We start from the raw sequence: 22,408 nt of genomic DNA, 5'->3' as shown, positions 1-22,408 counted from the left end.
GATACCATTATTGAATTAGTTCCCAGTGTGTGACAATGAGGTACCTTAATTGAGGCACAAGGTCATATAATTGTCCCCATCCATTCCAACTACTAAACTCTACAATCATTTCCTCCCACTTAGAGAATTCAGATACAGTCCTCTTCTCCTACACCAGGGGTGTCAAAATCCCTTCTTGAGAGCCGCAATCCAATCGGGTTTTTAGGATTTCCCCAATGAATATGCATGAGATCTATTAGCATACAATGAAAGCAGTGCATGCAAATAGATCTCATGCATAGTCATTGGGGAAATCCTGAAAACCTGACTGGATTGCGGCCCTCGAGAAGGGACTTTGACACCTGTGTCCTACACTATCATTGGGAGGCCAATATATGCATCCACCAAACTTTCTGTAGAACTTTCACCAATTCTCCAGGACCACACAAACAAAATCACTGCATATCCAATGCCACTACTGTTTCAATACCACATATCCAAAGTCACCAGCATCCACCACCACCAGTCCATACCACCACTGATCCAACATCAGTCCATACCACATATCCAAAATCACTACCCTTCTAACACCAAGGCTCATGCTACAATATTATCTATTCAACTCCACCACCTGTTCAAAAGCACTTGTCAATCCAAAATGATAATCCTTTCAACTCTATGACCTGTCCAATAGCACTGACTTTCTAATAAAATATTATTCACTCTACCTTATCACAAGTCCAACAGCTCTATAAAGTAACAGTCTAGTTTTTCCGTATGGACATGAACTTACAGCCACAGAGAAAGCGAGGGAGCCCACTCCCCTTTCAAAACATCCTGGACCAATCTGCTGCAAGGTCAGTAATGTGGAGGAGTCCCAGATATGAACAAAAGGTTGCAGAGGCTGACAAAACAACAGAAAAGAAAGTTCACTTAGTATGATTTCTGTACAGTAAGACAGGCAAAAAAATGGAAGAGATATTCTGAATGTCCTTAGCAGGAGTAAAGTCCATCCTCACACTTGCAGGCCATACAAGTACTGGCTCTAGTCTAGGAGATGGTTTTTTTTTTTTCTTTCAGGAAATACTGTAACAACCAAGACTGGATTAAAGCACATCACACAAGACCCAAGACCCATTGAACACTTGGGGCCTAGACACTTTTCTAGTTTGCTTATAGTTATGGCCTCAGAATAGGAAAGGGGAAATTTTATAACGGCCATATTTCAGAAGTAGCCTGCATCTTGTATTTTTCTCTGCAGTTCTTTGTTTTTCCTTGTGTTGCTTTTACTTCACTGCAGATTATGTTGGATTTTTCTTTTATTTTTCACAGTGGAGTATAACATTCTTTAGATAAATGAATAAGCATTTGATGCTTTTGAAATCATGAGATAGACAAGACAGAGCTGTCAAAAGTATTCTCCCAGGCAAAATGGCTGACTTAAACATAGCTACAGGTAAATACTGCCTCCATTGTACATACCGTATATATTCGAAACTGAGCTTTTTGGGCCAAAAAAAGGGCCCAAAAATGGGGGTCTTGGTTTATATTTGAGTCTTCTGATGATGATGGTGCTTTTTTCCTCCCCTCCCCACCCGATGACCGACGATGACCCGATGTTATCTTCCACCCCCTATCCTCCACTACCTATGCTTTCAAAATGTAGAAAGACTAAGGGGGGGGGGAACATGATGAAAGCAAATAGGAGAAAATATTTTTGCGTTCAATGAATAGTTAAGCTCTGTAATTCACTGCCAGAGGTAAAAGAGATTAGCTTAGTTGGGTTTTAAAAAGTTTTAGAAAAGTTCCTGAAGGTAGTCTATACACTTTTATTAATGTAGACCAGAGGAAAGTCACAGCTTATCTCTGCTACTTCTTGGGATTCTTCTAGGTACTTGTGACCTGGATTGGCCACTGCTGGAAGCAGAATACTGGGCTAGAGATCTTTGGGCTGACCCAATAAGGCAATTCTTATTTTCTTATGCACCTTTCTGGCAAATACAAACTTTCATATCACATTTCTCAGTACTGTTGTTTGTTTTCCTTTTTGATGTATTCAATGTATGTCGATGTTTGACCTTTTCCACTGAAGCTATCTGTTATAAATCCTCTTCAACTAAAGCATTGCCAGGCCCTCTGCTGAACAATGCATAGCCATTTCTGTGATAGTCTTTGTTACGTGTATACTTGCAAATATCTTTACAATGTTTTCATTTGCTTTTCCCAGCAGCCTGTACAGTTTTGCAACATTTATCTCATTTGGTTTCTGCAATAAGTTTGTGTTGTCCTGCTAGAACAGGCTAAATAAGTTCACATGAAAGACCTTCTGTGATCTAGCAAAAAATGTTTCTGTAGAGCAGGGGCTCTCAACCCCGTCCTTGATACCCACTTAGCCCAGTCAGGTTTTCAGAACAACTACAATCAATAGGCATGAGATAGATTTGCTTGAAATGGAGGTCGGGTGTGCAAACCTCTCTCATCCCTATTTATTGTAGGGATCATGAAAATCTGTCCTGAGGACTGGGTTGAGAGAACCACCTGCTGTAGAGGAAACGGTATTGCCTGAGTTCAGACCAAGCCACGTATCAGTCAGTGGACGCGTTATTTACTGATTACTGTACATAGAACTTGTCTTGAGTTTAGCTGCCTGTCTATTCAGTAGCATAGAAAGGGGGGCAGACCGCCATGGGTGCCATCTTGGTGTGGGCGCTGGCACCTCTCTGCCTCCCCATGCCACACTTGCACCCTCCCTTTCCCCCCTTCCTCGTACCTCTTTAACATCTTCACCAGCATGAGCAACTACTCTAGCCTGCTGCTTGCGCCGGTCTGGCTCCCTCGGAAATCACTTCTGGGTTGTGGGTCCAGGAAGTGACATCAGAGGGAAAGCCAGCTGCTTGCGCTGGTGAAGATTTAAAGAGGGATGGTGATGGGAAGGGAGAGCGCGAGTGTGGCATGGGGCGCAGAAGGAGTAGGGCGAGTTGGCACAGAAGGAGCAATGGGGCAGAGAGGAGGGTGCAGGGGGTGGCGCAGAAGGAACTTGGGGGGGGGAAGACACACCACTGTCCCAGGTGCATCCTACCTTTGCTATGCCACTCCATCTATTTATCCCAATTGACTCTTTACTACCCATCTTGTACCTGTCTATACATCTGTACTTGGCCCCAAGTCAAGCTGTATTGTAGGAAAAACATTACAATCATTTCTACATTATTCAAATGTTCTACTACTACTACTTATCATTTCTATAGTGCTGCTATACTTACACAGCACTGTACATTAGAACATTCAAGACACAGTCCCTGCTGAGAAGAGTTTACAATCTAATCAACAGACAAACTTGACAAGCAGGGGGTTGGGGAGTTCATCAGGCATGAATGCCCTACATTGAGTGGAACTTAGGAGTTAAAAGCAACCTCAAAGAAGTGGGCCTTCAGCCTGGATTTGAATATAGCAGGGACTGAACATGACAGAGTGATTAAGGGAGTCTGTTCCAGGCATATGGCGCAGCAAGAGAGAAGGAATGGAGTTTTGGATTGGCATTAGTGGAGAAGGGTACTGATAGGTGAGTCTTACCTATGAACAGAGTTCCCAGGAAAGAATATAGGGAGAGGTAAGAGAGGAGAGATGTGGAGGAGCTTCAGAGTGAATGCATTTGAAGTCAGTAAGAGGAGTTTGAATTGTATGCAACAATGGATAGGGAGCCAATGGAGTGATTTGAGGAGAGGGTTGATATGGGAATAGCAACTCTGGTGGAATATAAGTCTTGTTGCAGAAATTTGGGCCTATTGAAGGGGAGAAGTGTTTACGAGGAAGACCTATGAGAAACAAGTTTCAGTAGTCGAGGCGAGAGGTGATAAGAGTGTGGATAAGGGTTCTGGTGGTGTGCTCTGAGAGGAAGGATTGGATTTTGGTGATATTATAGAGAAAGAAGTGATAGGCTTTGTCTAATGTGTGGCTTTTAAGTGTTTCATTGGTATTATACGGACTTCTTCCATACTGTTCATTATGGTATTGCTTGAAAATTATCATATTTTTGATATATGATTGCTCTACTGTGCTTTTAACTGTGTATATTTCTGATACTGTTCATTTTAATCCTATTACTGTATTAGGTTTCAATTTGCTGTTTCCAATTTAATCTCATTGATTGCATTTAGTAAAATTGTCAACAGCCAAACATTTTACTATTTTTTGGCTTTTTATGTTTAACTGTACCTGCTGTACACTGCCTCGCTCTCTCTCTTGCCTTATTCGGATCCTACCTTTGTGAGACCGGCTTTAAATCTTAGCCCCTCATTATCTGGTTGATACCCTTTACCCATGTTATTTTTAAAGATCTCCCATAATAAATAAACCTCCCTAATTCTCCTATTTGTCTGTCCTAAAGAGATTGTAAGGTCTTTAGCAAAGGGACTCTCTCTAGTCTTTTATATATATTAGGGCTGTACATCAATTAAATTTTTTAATTACGTGATTAAATTGCATGATCCAAATTTAAACGAGTTGAAAGAAATTTAGCATGTATAGCCCTACTAAAAATAAAATATTTCCTTCCTTTCCATTCTGCTCCGTGAGCACCATCTGTAGCATTGGGAAACAGGAAGTTCTGCCTCCCTTGACAGAACTTCCTATTTCCTGACACTACAGAGAGGCTTCAATCCGGGTGAAAAGCAGTCTGCTTACACTGTAGCGATCGAGTTTAGGGCCATGAGGAGCAAGGAGAACATAAGAACATAAGAATTGCCGCTAATGGGCCAGACCAGTGGTCCATCATGCCCAGAAGTCCGCTCCTGTGATGGCCCGTAGGTCAAAGACCAGTGCCCTAATTGAGTCTAGCCTTACCTGCGTACGTTCTGGCTCAGCAGGAACTTGTCTAACCTTATCTTGAATCCCTGGAGGATGCTTTCCAGATTTCTAACACTCTCTGGGTGAAGAAGAACGTCCTTATGTTTGTATGGAATCTATCCGCTTTTAACTTTAGAGAGTGTCCTCTCGCTCTCTCTACCTTGGAGCGGGTGAACAACCTGTCTTTAACTACTAAGTCTATTCCCTTCATTATTTTGAATGTTTTGATCATGTCCCCTCTCAGTCTCCTCTTTTCAAGGGAGAAGAGGCCCAGTTTCTCTAATCTCTCACTGTACGGCAACTCCTCCAGCCCTTAACCATTTTAGTCACTCTTCTCTGGACCCTTTCGAGTAGTACAATGTCCTTCTTTATGTACGGCGACCAGTGCTGGACGCAGCATTCCAGGTGGTGGGGGGGGGGGCGTACTATGGCCTGGTACAGTGGCATGATAACCTTCTTCCCCTTCTTAATCATTCCTAGCATTCTGTTCGCCCTTTTCGCCACCAAGCAGCATATGAGAGGGCTACCAGTGTATCTGGAGAGGTAAGAAGGTGCAGGAGAAAATGGGGGCAGGAGGGAGCAGTTAATTTGCATTAAAAAAAAAATTCCTATGGACATCAGAGCAATTACCATGCAATTACTGCAGCACCAGTGTGTGCGTGTCATAGAAAATATCTAGTTGGAGGCCCAATTCTATAAACGGCACCTATGGTAGGCCCTACTAGGCATCCTAATCATGGATGTCTAGCAACGCCTAAGTTTCGCATGCAACTCAATTGTTTTTTAATTGGTTAAATGGCATGGTAATTGATCACATCATTAAAAAACAATTTTATTACCATAGTGATGCCTAAATTCAGGTGCCTTCCAACACCTACCTGAAAAGTAGACGTAGTTAGGGGCGGAGAATAGATGTGGTAAACGTAGGCATCACTAGGCATGCGAATCAGACCTAATATACTGGTGACTACCTCAGTGCCTAGTGACGTCCAAGTCTACCAAGGCAGCGCTAGTCATGATTCTATAAAAGACGCCTTGATTGATTGACAACCGCACAGACTGGCGCCTACAAGTTAGGCACCAGGGCCTGATTCTATAAATGGGGCCTAACTGTGCCTATCTTGAAACAGGCTATTTTGGGATGTTCCAGGGGTAGAGTCAGCACTTGGCCAGTTATTCAGCACTTAACCGGCCAAGGTAAACACATAAATAGGACCACATAAAAGTCAATCCTATCTTTATGCAGTGCTGAATATTGCACTAAACTGGTTATGTTTTAGTCAGCTCTGCGAACCCGAAAATTCAATGCTGAAGCCCAGACACGGCCCGATATTGAATTTCCAGGCAAAACTCTGGCGTCAGCCAGCAAAACTGGCTAAATATCAACTCCCAAATGTTTTTGTTCCAAGGGGAAATCATTTTCAAACTACATCCAGCACATGGCCTATATCCAGAAACTTTGCCTTGTACTTACACGTTGACCATTAAAATACTCTTTCAGATCACAAGTTTTCATTCAGGTTTTGATTCAAGTTTCTATCATCATCATTTCCTGTGCCAAATGGTTTTTAGCAGACATTTTGAATTATGCTCATTATCTTGAAATCAAACTATGGGCCTGTTTTACAAAGCCACGCTAGCGACTGCTGCACGGTAAAGGCCCAGAAGCCCATAGAGATTTAAAGGGCTTCTGGGCTGTTGCCGCGCAGCAGCTACTAGCGTGGCTTTGTAAAACAGGCCCTATGTGATAAATTGGCAACATTCTTTTTTCATATCTCAGCGATCCATTCCATATGAATTTTATATTTAATTGTAATATTTTAGTTTCATTTTGTACATGCATTTTACGATTGTGTATATTTATGTGGAGTCTGCTTAGTTATTTTTAAATCTTATATCCTGCCTAAAAATAAATAAAATGGTTCTAGTGCTCTAATCAATGTTCCTAATACATTATCTAAACACACGCACACACACACACACACACACATACATGTTCCACAAATGTCTTCAAAAGATTTCTCCTGTGTGCACACATATTGCTCCAGTGTCAATGACAGCTTCAGTATATACATGCACCGCTTAGAGATTCCTCATGCAGGTACATCACTCAAGGTCCCCAAGAGGTTCCCCATAAACACATGCACACAACCATACTGCTCCATGAATGTCTATAAAAGATCACCCACAACAACAACAAAAATGCTGTGGCGAATTGATGTTCCTGATATGGACCTTATTATAAGATCAACTTGATAATCCACACAAAAACCTGTAAAACCCAATCCTTTGGGAACTTGGACCCAACACGGTCCATGTTTCGACAAGAATGTCTTCCTCAGGGGTCCCTGTTGGTCCTAAGATCACACGAGTTTCTCATTTATGCAGAATTACTGCGTAACCTGTTCATTAGAACTGATTAGATATTCCACGAGTTTCCATCTTAGGACCAACAGGGACCCCTGAGGAAGACATTCTTGTTGAAACACAAACCGTGTTGGGTACAAGTTCTCAAGGGATTGGGTCCTAGATGTTTTTGTGTGGATTATCAAGTTGATTTTACAATAAAGTCCATATCAGTAACATCAATTCTCCACAGCATTTTTTGTTGTTGTTGGACTTTTATTCTGTGGGGACATTATTGTCAATTTTTTGTTTTGTTTTACAAAAGATCATCCACCAAAACAATGCTCCACCTAAGCTTCTGAGATTAACCCTAGGTATATGATTTTTGAATTCATTTATTAGTTTACTCACAATACCTTGCCATCCTTGTCAACACCAGCAGTCTGCCCTGTGGCAACTCGGACTTTATCTGGATGTACAGCTAAGCTGCATAAAGAGAAGAAAACAGGATAAGATGAATAGGCAGAAGATGGAAGAGTAAGGAGAGATGACAAGGACAGAAGGAAAAATGTGCAAGGATAGATGAACAGAGGAAAGAGATAGAGATGGAGGGTAGAGAGCAAGAGGATAGAGTAAATGAGGATAGATGGATAAAAGAAGGAGAGAGCTAGGAGAGACAGCGGAGAAGAAGCTGCATAAATTAACACTCATCACAATCTGGCACTGGTCTCTTTTGTTACTTTAAGGGTCAAGAGACACCCAGAAACTGATGGGGCCAAACACCGTGTGTGGAAACATTTGTATTCAGATTAGTAAGACTTGTGTTCATGGGTTCTACCATAATATTAAATCCTCAGTGCTACACAGTGCATCACCACATTCAGTGACCTATTTAAAAAAGAGACCTATTTAAAAAAGAGAAAAGAGGCTGGAACCTCCTGGCCACTTAGTTGTATCTCTGTGAAGGGAAATTTAAGGGATATTCTCCTTTCCTTCACTAGAGTCAAGTATTTTGAATCCAGAGGACAGAATCTGAGGCAGCACAGAGGGAGATCAAACAAATCTGATTGGTTCTTCAATTGGGTGACTAAAAAATTAAATCAAGGGCCATGTGCTGGATGTAGTTTACCTAGATTTCAATAAAGCTTTGGATACCATCCTGCACACGAGGCTCACGAATAAACTTAGCAGCCCAGGGATGGGCCCCAGGGGCTTGGAATGGATTAGAAACTGAAAGAGTAATACATAACAGAGGATGGTGGAAAATGGAGTTCGCCTTAAGGATTGGTTCTTAAGAAAGCTTTTTGAAGATGACACAAGACCTTCAACAGTGTGCAGCTGCTCAGATAGTAAATAGAATGAGAGTAAACAGCTGGAGGAGAAGTCTACGCTTGGCAGTTAAGATACAAAAAACAGTGCAGAGTCACACATTTGGAGTATGAAAATCCAACGACCAGTACACAGTGAGAAAAGAAAAAACTTATATATACTGATCAGGAGGGATACCTAAGTGCCCAATGATCTCAAGATGGATCAGAGGTTCTCAACCCAGGACACACCTAGCCAGTCAGGTTATCAGGATATCCACAATGAATATGCTCAAGATAAATCTGAATGCACTGTCTTCATTGTAAGCAAATCTAGTTGGGTGTGTCCTGAGAACTGGGTTGAGAACCCCTGAAAGATAAACAGCATGGTAAGGCGGTGGTTGAGCTAGAGCAGGGGTAGGGAATTCCGGTCCATGTTGCAATTTTATCAGCCGGACATGATTTCTAGTACCATCTTTGAATATTGTGAAGCTATCTGTTAGTCGCAAAACAATGTTTTCAGGGCAGGGACCAGTGTGTTGAATACCCTTTCCTTGAGATTAAGACAAGTATCCACCTTATTGCAGTTCAAGAAGGGATTAAAAACTGCTTTGTTTTGAACGTTGTTTTGCAAAGTAAAGTGAGCTGCAAGCAGTTTGAGAACAGGTTTTCTGTTGAGTTGTTAGCTTTAAGGTATTTTATGTGTTTTATTGTTGACTGTTTGTTGTTAAGGGGGAGGGGTTTGTTTTATGAATTTGTGTGTACCATTGTGATTTTATCATGTTTTATTATGTATGTAAGATTTTTGTTACCTGCTTAGAATTATGGATTTGCGAGTTATAAGTATTTAAATAAATAAACTGTAACCATGTTTCTCTGTCTTTATTGATTAGATTGTGAGCTCATTTGAGCAAGGACTGTCTCCTTTATGACTCTGCATACATCTGGTAGTACTCTAGAAATAATTAATAGTAGTGGTAGTAGTAGTAGTAGCAAACAGAGCCACCAGAACTTCCCTAAGGTTCCTTTGGTATATAGAGTGGTGATCATAACCCTAAAAGCAGTGGAATAACTGCATCAAGACTCCAAAAAAGCACTAAGATAACTGGCATGGAGCAGTGGTCACAACCCTAAATAGCAATGGAACAGAATTAAATTTCCACAGAGGTTCAGGTAACTGGCATGAAGGGATTATACTTAAAACCCATAATTCAAAGACCAGGGAACATCAAATGCTTTTTTTTTACTACAAGCTCACTATCGCTGGTAGCTGGGTGGGTTAACATAAAATTTGTTAATAAATTTATAAATGTAGGCCTGAGTGTTACTTACGTATTGGTCTTATCAAATTCAAAGTTGAAGATGACAAGGTGTGAATTTCTTTTTTAAAATCTTATTCTTTATTTGATTATTTGTTATAATTCATTAATAACAAATATTCATGAATATCCACAAAAGCTCCATATAGAGAACATTAAAACATATACAGTGGTACCTTGGATCCGAGCACAATCAGTTCCAGGAGCATGCTTGTAATCCAAAATGCTCGTTTATCAAAGCAAAGTTCACCATAGATAATAGTGGCAACAGCAACGATTGGTTCCAGAACCCGGGGTATGTACCTGTCGGGGCCGGGTGCTGCAGTGCCATCTCCTCCATCCGCCTCCTCTGTCCGTCATGAAGAACAACCCCACAGTGCCGCTTCGGGGGGGATGCCTTTAATGTGCCAGCCGCTGGAGAACCCGCAGTGCCGCTTCAGAGCGATGCCTCCTCCATCTGCCGGCCAGCCCTCCACGTCGGATGCCCCTTGCATGCTGGAGAGCCCACGCAGCCGAGCACTGCCCCACCCACACGCCGCGCACGACACGCACAATGCCGATGATTGACGCTGTGCGTGTCACATGCAACACGCAGGGGGGACGGCACCCGGCTGCGCAGGCCTAGACAGAGGTCCTCCAACCTGCGGAAGGCACCCGACATGGAAGGCTGGCCGGAAGACGGAAGAGCTCTTCCTGGACTGTAAGTGCTCTTTTATCGGGGCAGTGTTCGGTTTGCGAGTCAAAATTTTGCTGAGTGTTTTGCTCGTCTTACAAAACACTCGCAAACCGGGTTACTCGTAAACCGAGGTTCCACTGTATAAGGTAATTAATCAACCATGATCTAGTCCACATTATCATGGTCATCAGCATTTTAAATAGGAAATCAAATCTATCTATCTATCATCTAAGGACAAGCAAATAGTTTTTATATATTGTACATCATCCTCCAAAAATACAAATCAAAGGGGCGTGGCTAAAGGGGCTTGCCCCTTCAGAGCCCAAGAGGAGCAGGGAGCAGGGATATTGAAGTCCTTCAATATGGGCAAGAGGAAGGCCAAAGCAAATCAACCTGCTGTGATGTCAGGGCCGATGGATTGTCATCTTGTGGTCCCCGTTTTGCCACATGTTGGAGAGCAGGTAACTTTAGACCCAAGCTGCCTCATTATCCTCTGGGGAACCCTCACCATCTCCTCAACCATCATGTTCTTTAGGGTTAGAAGAATCTCCACCTTACAAGGATGGAGTAACTTCCTCCCAACAACTATCTTTATTATCTGGACTGGAGGTTTCAGGAGAATCCATAGGGCAAGCTAAAGAACTAGCCCCAGTGCAGATGATTACTGGGCAAGGTTCGGATGTTCTCCCTAAGGATAAAGTGATCACTCTAAATGATGTTTGGCTAAGTATTAATAGAATAGAATAGAATTTATGTCAGTTTTAATAGAATAGAATAGAATATATGTCAGTATTAACAGAATAGAATTTATGTCAGTTTTCATCTAATGTAATAGTGAAAATTAATGAGCAAGAAGTTAAAAATGGAGAAACAGCTAGAAATTTTGAAAAATTGGATCAAGCAGTAAGAACTTTACAAGTTAGTGCTGCATCTAATATTAAGGATAGCATGATGACACATGCTAAATTAGAGAAAATGGAAAATTCTATCAGGGCAAAAAACCTATTACACATTATTTGTCCCCAATGGAACTCTTGAGAATGTACTTGAGGGAGATATTACATTATACTAAAATGGAGGCTTTTGAGGTTGATAACCTCTATTACATCTCAAGAGATTCTAAGGAAATGGCAGATGAAGGTGAAATGGATAAAATGGTGTCACCTGATAGTTTGAATGTATCACAGTTCCTAGAATCTTCCAAAGACATAATTGATAAGCGAGCAACTCTTCTCGTGGCCTTTAAGACAGAGTTGGAAAAGCAAGCTATTTTAAAATTATATTTTTTGAAAAACCAAGATCTGTTTTGTGGCCAACAGGTGATAATTTTTCCGGATGTCTCTAGACAAACCCAGTTTAAAAGGAAGCAATTCCTCCAGCTAAAGCCTAAGATTTTGGCAGTTGGAGCTACTTTCTTTTTGAAATTTCCATGCAAATGCCTTATTTCATATGGTAGTGATAAATATGTGTTTTATGATCCAGTCCAGTTAGAAGACTTTATTAAAGAGAAACCGTTGTTGAAAGCTTAATTTCTAATACTGATTTTACTTTTGGAGGATGATGTACAATATATAAAAAAAACCAACAAAACACACCGTCCAGCAGGTGGGAAGGTGTGAATTTCTAATGGATTTTGGACATGCCAGGGATGGACACGGAGGGCAATGTTATGAAAAGGGATGCCACATCAAGCAAAAGACACAGGGGTGAAGAAATCTGGTCTGTATTTATTTATTTATTTATTCCATTTGTGCGTCGCACATACCTATTACAAGCTCTAGGCGACATTACAGAGGAAGGGGTTAGAAGAGGATAGGGAGGACTATGGAGGGCAGGAAGGAATGAGAATTTACTCAAAATGGATGAATCTCAACTAGATACGGTACATTGGATGGGTCAATTTTATATTTTTCTGCCATTATTCACTATATTATATGTGGAGTGGAATTTAGACAGGATGTCCAATTCAGAAATTGGACGTCCATGTCTCATGTAATTTAGAATAGAATCTGCTGGCATACAGCCTGTTCTAAAATACACGAAAATTGACATCCATGTCCTAGCTACATCCAGCATGAACCTCCATTTTACAAACCGAAATGCCCAAACTATAAACAGGACAAAACAAGGGACATGAACATCTGTATGGCAGCACAGGAATATCTATATTATAAAATGGCCACACAGATGTCTATATGAAGGAGCAGCTTAATAGTTAGAGCAACCTGCTGAGAACCAGGGCAGAGAGCCAAAAGCTGTCAGTGCAAGTCCTATTGTGGTTTTTAATAATTTTTGTTTCTTTTTTTTTTTTATTGTAAGCCCTCAAGGGACAGAATAATATCTACTGTGACTTTCCTTACTCCATTCAATGGAGAAGTGCTCAATCAGAGCATCTTTCTGTAACCTGCATGTGCCAAGTAGCAGGTCTAAATACGAACATCCATCTTTTTGAACATGGACATTTCTTCCCCTTCTGGAACTAGAGCAGGATGTTCATCTTTTGGCTCCTACCTAGTCCAACCCAAAACACTCCCAAACCACACACCCTTGGCTATGGATATATAGGAAGTCCATAATTTGACTTTATAAAATTGGTATTTGGGAATCCATGCAAAATGCCAGTTTTCAGACATCCAAAACACAGATAGAGCTTCTACAATAAGCAGCATAGTGTACCACATGAGCCAATATTCTGTGTATGATGTCCCATACAGATTCTTGTATTACCCCAGTCAGATGCACTAACTGATTCCCATGCTCAAATTTCCAGTGCTTATAAACATTTATCAAGTTAGGTCCTTTCTTCACAATCAAGAAGGTCTTGGGAAGATTATGTTCTTACCTCAATCTTTCTAGTAGAAAGGCATATGAGTCTTAAACCACTGGGTTACTCACCTCTAATCATGAGTGTAGAAGGCATCATCTACATTTTTCAGCTCCGCCTCCTGTATCACTGTGCTGTGCTGCAGTTTCTCAGTTCGTACCAAAGCAGTATAAGAGGAGAACAAGAAAGATGGGGCACAGGGAACTCCCTGACAAAGCTAAATCTGCTGTGCTCTTAAACAAATACAATTAAAGAAACCAATGCCAACAGGAACATAACACAAGGTGGAACTGAACAAGCCACCTAACTGAGTACAACCAACATTAACACTTCAAACCTGTGTAACAGGAAAGAGTTAAGCATCTGGAAAACCTACATGTCTGAGATAGAAAGCAGTCTAATTGAAAACTGACAGGACAGGCCTTCAAAACTCATATATCTTTCTACTAGAAAGATTATTAAGGTAAGAACCTAATATTCCCTTCTAGTGCACAAGGCAATGAGTCTTGAACCAGTGTGACATACCAAAGAAGTCCCCTGAGTCTAGGGGGGAACTGATCAGCCTGATATTAGCACTGAAGACCCAAAAGTGGTGCCAGATGTGTCACTACAACCACCCTATAAGTTTTGTAAAAATATGAAGGGAGGACCGTGTAGCTGCCCTACAAATCTCCTCTGATGGACCTGCCCGGGATTCCATCCAAGAAGAAGCCACACGCCTCTTAGAGTGAACTGTCAAAGAAATCAGCAGTTGCCAACCACACCCGATCTCCACTGAAGTAATAGCCATGCCAATCCTTCTTGAAATGGAAGCCTTAGAAGTCAGTTTTCCCAGGCGGCTAGGACTTGTTAGTACATAAAGATGATCAGAGAGATGAAAATCATGTCAACTTCAGGAAACAGAGAAGAACTCTCCTAACATCCAGCAACACCAAAACTTTGTCCTTTCTGATCAAACACATGGTATGGAATGTGGATAGCCAAATTTCCTGATCTACATGGAAGGCCAAAATCATCTGTGGCAGAAAGTAAGGTACTGAGCACAGCGGGACCCAGTCCCCATAAAATTTAGGAATGACTCTGAATGCCAGAGCCTGCAAGTTAAAGACCCTTCTTGCTGAGGTGATAGCTACAACTATGTTAATGGCAAGATCCATTAGCGATGCCTCTTGTAAGGACTTGTTCAGTGCCTTACTGCGAACATGCAAGACAAAGCAGAAAAATGTAAATGATGCTTTCTACACAACTCGTGATTAGAGGTGAATAACCCACTGGTTCAAGACTCATACGCTTTTTGCACTAGAATATTTTTTTGTAGGCTATAATATCTTTTATTTGATTAAGAACTACAAAAAGAGTTTTTGAGACCACACAGATTCCAGGACATATGAAAAGACTTGTGTGGTCTGGAAATTTTAAGTTAAGATATTACTTGCAGATAATGCTTCAGTTGTTCTGGGACAACTGGAAAGAAATTGGGGTGGCATCATTCTGGCATGCCCTTGTTGTCTAGTACTCACCATCGGACGCAGTCTGTGTGCCGGAGGTAGTGGCGCTGGGTTTTCTGCTGAATGTGATAGAGCACTACCACACAAGCAATGAAATACACCACCTCTCCAGAGGCCAGCAGATAGAGATTAGAGCGACAGTCCCGACCTCGGTACCCATAGCTGGGGAGTGCATGAGTCAGGAAAAAAATTTTATGGCTTAGGGGAACCATTAGGGCAGACTATTTGAGGCACAGGAGAAAAGTCATGTGATCACAGGTGATAAAATATCCATGCATCATTCCCAGTTTGAGAATCAGTACTGGCAATGAGCTGGAAATGTGTTGTCAAAGCAGCGAGGGGCAAAGGAAGTATACAGAAAAAGGTTTCAAGCTGGTGCTTGAAGACAGCAGTGCATCTAAGCATCATGGGGAAAAGAGGACCATGCATATTTCCAAAGCATTATGGGAAAACCCCAACACCAGCTGGGCAATTGCTGCCACCTGGCCTAGGAGCTTCACAGGCAGAAGCAGATTTGTGGCATAACTGGAAAAGAGGAGGGACAAGAAAGAAAGGGAGACAACCTCAGGCTTAGGAGACAACTTTTCAAAATGATTAGGGGTGCTGAACTCGGCACAAATTACCAAGTCCATATAAAAGAAATTAAAGCATGGTGGGTTGTGAACACAACTGGTCAGGCTATCCTTTAATGAACAGCATAACTGATAGTGCCACAAACAGAGGACTTGTGGCTAAAAGAAATGCTAGAGGCAACCCTGCAAATCTCACCAGTTTCTCCCACCCCCCCCCACCTCAATCCCAACTCATTGCCACAGTTTACCATCTTACTCCCAGACCATCTACACCACACCTCATGCTATGCGTTCAGTCCACCCTGGTCCATTTACTGTACAACTCATATTCTCCCCCTCCCAGCCAGTCTTCAATAGTCCCTCTTCCCTAACTAACCTGTTCACACAATACACTTTCTTTTCTCTCAGACCATCCCTACTTCTTTCTCAGTCTCTTCCTGCCTTAATGGAGAGTGTGGGGTAGTGATTAGAACTACAGCACCCTGAGGCTGTGGGTTGAAATCCTGCTCTGCTCCTTGTGACCCTGGGCAAGTCGCTTAATCCTCCACTGCCCCAGGTACATTAGATAGACTGTGAGCCTGCTGAGACAGATAGGGAAACCACTTAATACACACCTTGTCCAAGCAGTATATAAATAATAATTTATTCTTATATACCGCCAGACCACGAGTGGTTCTAGGCGGTTCATAGCAGATAAGGCTGAACATCCCAGCAAATATACAGTTCAAAAAGATACATCAGTTTCTAGAATGGACACAATACATGTTGTATTTAAAAAGCATTAGGAAGTTTGGGTTACAAATTTGTCAAATAGTTGTGTCTTTAATAGTTTTCTAAAAAAATAATAGGATGAAACTCCTGTTATAATTTTGCCAAACCAAAGAACCAGTGGCGTAGTAAGGGTGAGCGGGGCCTCTTCCCTGCCCCCCCTCCCCCGCCACGCAAGCACGCAGCCCCTTCCCTTTTCAACTTCTCCGGCATGAACAGCATGCCCACATCAGTGTCGACTCACCGTTTGACATCACTGCAAAGATCACATGCTGAGCAGGAAATCAGTGAACCGAAAAGCATGCATTCATATCAACCCACTGTGTTCCAGCCTGCCTGCTAAGGCTCTAGCGGTCACAGAGTAAGTAGTTGGCTTGGGGAGCTGAATGAACATTGACTAGTGCCTTCTGCAAAAATGGAAATTTGCTCTTATTTGGTGATAACAGCTTTGGCACAATGCCTCTCCTTTTTTAGTGGAGACACCAGCACAACCCTCCTCTTACTCCTTTTACTAAATATTCCCTCTTTCTCTTCAGTTCTCTGCTCAACACCATTATCCCCCCACACCAGTCACAGACCCCAAAAGCTAGCCTATAGCAGAGCTGTGTTAATGGAAAGCCAGGATAGAGAATGACATGGGGGAAAAAATTTGTCCCTGTCTCCACCTCGTCCCCGCAAGTTCAGTCCCTGTTCCTGCCCTGTCCACGCGAACTCGATCCCCGTCTCTCCCCACCCCATCCCCTTGAGCTCGGTTCCCATCTCTGCCCCTTCTCTGCAAGCACAGACCTCACTTCGTCCCTGCAAACCATCTGACCCATCTGCACAAGCCTCGAATAGTTATGATTTTATATTGAACTTATTTTATTAAAGTATAAAAAGAAACAATATCCTGTACAATTGTCATTTTATAAACACAAATAATACCAAGCAAGGATTAACAAAACCCCTTTCTCCCTTCCCCTTCACATATATCTCCTCCACTATCAAAAAAATTGAATAAGCCAAATTATTACAGAATGCTATACAGAAATATCATGCTAACAGAATACTGCAGTTATACATGACAGGAATAGTGTTAGGGGAGTGCAACTAGGGCAACTGCCCCATTGTCAGAGAGAGCCCTAAGCCAGCTGGAAGCTAAAGAAGCACAACCTGGGCTTTGCAGTCCATAGTTATGTCTAACACCAGCTCTAGCAGGATACATATTTCAAATCTAATATAATCACAAAATAGAAAATAAAATGATTTTTTTCTATCTTTTGTTGTCTCATTATTTTATTCTTCAAATTATGTTGGTCTCAGGCACTCATCTCTGATTTCTTTTGTCTTCTCTTAACTCACTTTCCAAGGTCTCCTGACCATTTTACATTTCTTCTTTCTCCATGATCACCATCCATCTTCTATCTCTGTATGTATTGTTCCCCATGTTCAGCATCTCCCTTCACTATGTTTCCTATACGTTCCTTTCTAGTATTTCCCCTATGCCCATCTCCCTGCCATCCCCTCCCCCTGTGTATGAGGGGTCTTGTCAGTGCACTGGAAGGATACAACCACCTAAAATTTGGGAGCATGAGAAAAGGGAACAGCAGGCCTGTTTGGTGCCATGGAAGGATACACCCACTCCAGTTGCAGTTTTTCAGATGGAAGCTCCATTCGTAAATCCTCATAGTTCTGGACATTGGAGGGAATGTACATGGTGATAGGTCGGCCTCTCAGAAACATCTTAATGGATAACTTTTCTGCAAAAGAAAGACCAGGAGTGACACCTCAGTCCATGTTCCAGGAGGCGCCACTGCTAGAATGGGCTGGAGGCAGTGTTCTGAGGGCATCTGTCATTGCAAAGGACAGGACAGCACTGCCTACACATATAGAGTTACCTTACATTGTCTTTTAAGAGGACATGTCCTTCTTTTGGATTTCTTCAGAGATGTCCTCCAGGTTTTCTAATTTTTAAGAAAATATTATCTTTTTCTTTTATGTGCCTGTGACCAACACACCTACCCACATAATGAGAGAAACCATCTCTAGCCTATTAGTCTGTATACCTAGGGGTGCTAAAGAGAGAGAAAGGCATTGCTGATCTCCTCTCTGTTTCGCTGCTGGCTAAATCTGTCAAAGGAATTTTGTTCATGCAGCACAAATTTAAGAATATGTCATGCAAAGACTTTTACTTGTACATGTATCTCAGAAGCAGCCAAAATTGTTGAGGAATATCCACTCTTCTGATAAGTACGCCTGGGCTCAAACTCAGACAAACTCAAATCTGGAAGTTTTTGAAAAGTAGATTATTGTCTACTGCTGTACTACAGTATAAGTCAGTCACTGATGTGTGTTCATTAACTAAAAACTAGGGTTACTAGACATCTGGGAAAACCCGGACATGTCTTCTTTTTAGAGGAATGTCCGGGTGCCTGAATGGACTTTCAAAAACCCGGCGGTTTGTCGGGGTTTTGAAAGCTCTGGTCGCATCTGGAGGGCCTCTGAGCATGTGCAGATGATGTCAAATGCGTCCACACATGCTCCGAGACCTTTGGACGCGGCCTGGAGGTCAGGGATTAAAATAAAAGGCTTAATGTGGGTGGGGCTGGGGAGAATGGGGCGGGGCTGGAGGCAGAACAGGGTGGGGTTAGGGCAGAATGGGGCGCGGCCTTGCATTCGGGATTTTTTGATGCAAAATCTGGTAGTCCTACTAAAAACCATTTACACATTTGCTACAATTAAATATTTCTTTGGCAAAGTTAGCAACCATTTTTTGTGTCCTCTTTTGTCTCCACAAATATGGTAACCCTATATGCACATAGCACCCTTACCAAGATTGTAAGTGCTTCGGCGAGGGCCTGATGATCCTATAAGAAAGCACAAGTTACATACAACATAAGTGGATATTCTAGGAACAAAGTCCACACAGTACATTCAACAAAGACAATATGAACAGACTGCGGTCATATGATAGACTAGTGGGTACTTTGTGTAATAAAAGTGAGGCTGGGTACACACCCTGTAAGCTGTACAGACACATAGAAATATACATGTATATACACTTAAGTTATGCACATAAGTTAAAGCACATACTAATCCATTTCTAGATATCTTTACAATACCAACATAGAAGATACCTCAGGAGACTCACCTGCACTGGGAGTAAGGTCCTTCACTCGGCTGTGAGAAAAGAGACAGATTTTAAAAGAAGATGAGAGTATGTGAACCACACAAATGTCAAGAGACATTGGTAAATAGAGAAAGAGCACAGGGCTCTGCCTGCAGAAGTACTGCAGATGTTTTGACTATAGAGGAGCTCAGAACACCTGCCATCTCAGCTTTCCTCAGCAGTAGGCCGTGTCAGGAATGGTGGATGACCTCAAATTGTGCAGGAGCTATAGGGATCTGTGAAGGAGAGGAGCCCAGACTGTTGTGGAACATTAGGGACAGGTGGAAGAGTGCAGGCTGTGAGGGAACTGTAGGGATTGGCAGAGAAACACAAGTTGTGGGAAGCTGTAGGGACTGCTGGAAGAGCAGTTGCCATGGAATTGTTGTAGGGATTAGTGAAGGATCACAGACATTAGCTTAGTTTGCCTATTTAGGTTGCTTTTTTGTGGGGGGGTTTTGGGGGGTGAGTATGGAAATACTGACAGTAGGGGGAGTAAGGCTAATTCAGCACTATTACTTGGAGCATTTGGGGAGACACTACCCTTCATGTCCCTTCTCCCCCTCCCCCCAATTATGTTTATGATCACAGCTTGTTGGAAGCTGTAGGGATGAGTTGTAGGGATTAGTGGAGGATCATAGATTGTGGGTGAGCAGTAGGGCTTAATGGAAGAGCACAGGCTAAAAGGGAGCTGCAGAGAAAGCCAGATAAAGCACACACAGCCCCAGCCTCAGAACCCTCATACTTTTCTAAGCTGCTGGAGCGTGTCAGGAGGTTGGCAGTAGATGCAGCTTTCTTAGATAGTTTCAGCTTGTTTTTATCTACAGCATCTTTTACCAGTTTGTCCGATGAGCTGTTTCGACGAAACCTGTATAAAAATTAAGAATAAAAAGAAAATCAACACAAAAAACAAAAAGAGTCCACAACCCATTATTAATATGGGACAAAATCAAAATGAATATGTTAGCACTTAAATCTCAGAAAAATATACAGCTCGGGAACCTCCCAGTCCAGGTCTTTCAAATCACAAGCAAAAAACCTCCACAAAATTTTCAATAATATTTGAATCACCAAACTTTACACCCCCCCACCCCCTTTTATGAAGCCACGTTAGGCTTTTTTATCGCTGGCCACAGTGATAAAAGCTCTGACGCTCATAGACTTCCTATGAACATCAGAGCCAATACTACCACGGGCCGGTGATAAAAAAAACCTAATGCGGCTTCATAAAAGGAGTGTGTGGCGCCCTGGGGTTGTGGGTTCAAACCCCGCGCTGCTCCTTGTGACCCTGGGCCACTCACTCAGTCCTCCATAGCCCCAGGTACATTAGATAAATTGTGAGCTCACCGGGACAGATAGGGAAAATACTTGAGTACCTGATTGTAAAACTGCTTAGAAAACCTTGACAGGTGGTATATAAACACTTAATAAAAATTTGAAAAAAAAACTTGCAGTAATAATTAATAAATGTTGAAAAATTCAGGAAAACGAATCTCAAGGTGGCCAACATTTCATGACCTATATCGCTTCCTTGGGGTTTTTAGATCAACATCTGCATTATCATTGCACAGCTTGATTGTGCCGCGGGCTGAGGAAGTGATAGTGGGAAGACCACTATCTGTATTGAGATAAGTTTTCCTGATATTTATTCATTATTATTGTCAGTTCTGACACAACCCCCCTCCCCCTTTTATCAAGCTGTGGTAGAGGTTTTTAGGAAGTTCCTGAGCTGTGTATTTTTCTGAGGCTTTTTCCTCATTTAGGGTTCCATATACAAAGCCACAGTGCTTGGAAGAATGCTGGTGTAGAAGGGCCGAGGTTGAAATAGACACTAGAAAATGACATGGGATTATTTCCCACGGGGACGGTGATGAATTTTGTCACCGTGTCATTCTCTACTCTAAGGTTCCAAGGGAGTGGGAACTGCTGGATAAACCACTGTTATGGAAGCAAACTCACAGCTCTTTCTTGGTGTCCTTCAGAACCTGTATTGCAGATACATTGGCTATGTCATCACATTTATCTGACTGGGTTTCCTTTGACCCTGGGGAGGGAATCTCCTGAGATCCTGTGAGATGGGGTAGAGGCTGACTGCCACTTTGCCATTTTAGAGATTCTCTAGACTGTATGTTGAAAGTCTCTTTGCTGCCCTGCTCAGGAGATTTTCCTTGAGTTGCTGGAGGCCCATGATTGTGCTGGCAAGGAAAACTTTCTTCTGGTGAACCACAGACTGTGTGCCAGGATTCCTCAGCTGAATGCTGCTGAATGGGTCGAGCTGGACTAGGGCATGGAGGAAAAGTTATATTATTTACATGAGTCTGAAAGTGATTAGAGTTAGCTAGTCCTTTTATCCACGATATTCCTTCGCTATTTGGGACTGGGACCGGTCCCTGACTTTGTGAATCTTCTCGAGTGGCAGCAGACTGAAGGGTATCCGCACCACAGGTGTGACTCAGGTTCTGGCTGGGCCCTGGGGTGCTGCCAATCGACTGCTGAGGAAGAAGGTTTCCTTGTATCAGCTGCTGTAGTGCTGACTCTTCAGTCTGGGTTCCAGTACTGATAAATGTTGTTGCGTTATCACCTCCATGGGTCCTGGTTTCCTGGCTCTGTGTATTCCTTGTGCTCTGAGGTTCATAGAAGAAAGACACATCCGCTGCATCTAAATGTGAGTCAGCATCACTAGAAAGATTGTAGTGGGAAATAAAAGCAGAAGATAGAAAGATTAGGCGGGTTAGATACAGACACACAATTAATGAGGCTCACCTAAGAGCAAATGCAGAGATTTATTATTTATTTATTTATTTAATTTTATTTTAAAAAATTTATATACCGTTTAAACCTAAACGGTTTACATATCATTACATACATAATTCAGTAAGACAAATAAAAATCAAACAAACATTAACATATAATCATCAGAAAATCGCGTAAAGTGCCCATCAAAAGAACAGTCGCAAAGATCAGTTCCTAGAAAAATGCATTAACAAATAACTGCGTTTTTAATAGTTTTCTGAAAGTACCCTTGTCATAATATTTTCGTAATTGACCAACAAGAGAGTTCCACAGTTTGACCCCCGCACAGCAAAAGACCATTTTACTGGTCTTAGCATATTTTGGAT

At 42.1% G+C, this 22,408-nt stretch overlaps 1 protein-coding gene across 5 annotated transcripts in view; it reads right to left on the bottom strand.

The window, feature by feature from the left end:
- EML3 (EMAP like 3) overlaps positions 1 to 22,408 on the bottom strand; it is a 223,747-nt gene that overhangs the window by 73,248 nt on the left and 128,091 nt on the right. For all 5 annotated transcript variants that reach the window (XR_004540289.1, XM_033954065.1, XM_033954066.1 and 2 more), the window contains 8 exons: positions 21,249 to 21,968; positions 20,035 to 20,157; positions 19,275 to 19,303; positions 18,955 to 18,990; positions 17,760 to 17,883; positions 14,817 to 14,966; positions 7,587 to 7,656; positions 773 to 883 (listed from right to left, as the gene is read on the bottom strand). Coding sequence is in view for 4 of the 5 variants with exons in the window: in XM_033954065.1 (XP_033809956.1) it covers positions 773 to 883; positions 7,587 to 7,656; positions 14,817 to 14,966; positions 17,760 to 17,883; positions 18,955 to 18,990; positions 19,275 to 19,303; positions 20,035 to 20,157; positions 21,249 to 21,968 (1,363 nt within the window). In the remaining variant the exon portion in view is untranslated. The remainder of the gene's footprint in view (positions 1 to 772; positions 884 to 7,586; positions 7,657 to 14,816; positions 14,967 to 17,759; positions 17,884 to 18,954; positions 18,991 to 19,274; positions 19,304 to 20,034; positions 20,158 to 21,248; positions 21,969 to 22,408) is intronic.

The sequence above is a fragment of the Geotrypetes seraphini genome, chromosome 8 (assembly GCF_902459505.1).
Source record: "Geotrypetes seraphini chromosome 8, aGeoSer1.1, whole genome shotgun sequence".
NCBI lineage: Eukaryota > Metazoa > Chordata > Amphibia > Gymnophiona > Dermophiidae > Geotrypetes > Geotrypetes seraphini.
The sequence above is the reverse complement of the archived record's forward strand: the minus strand, read 5'-3'. Positions and strand labels throughout refer to the sequence as shown.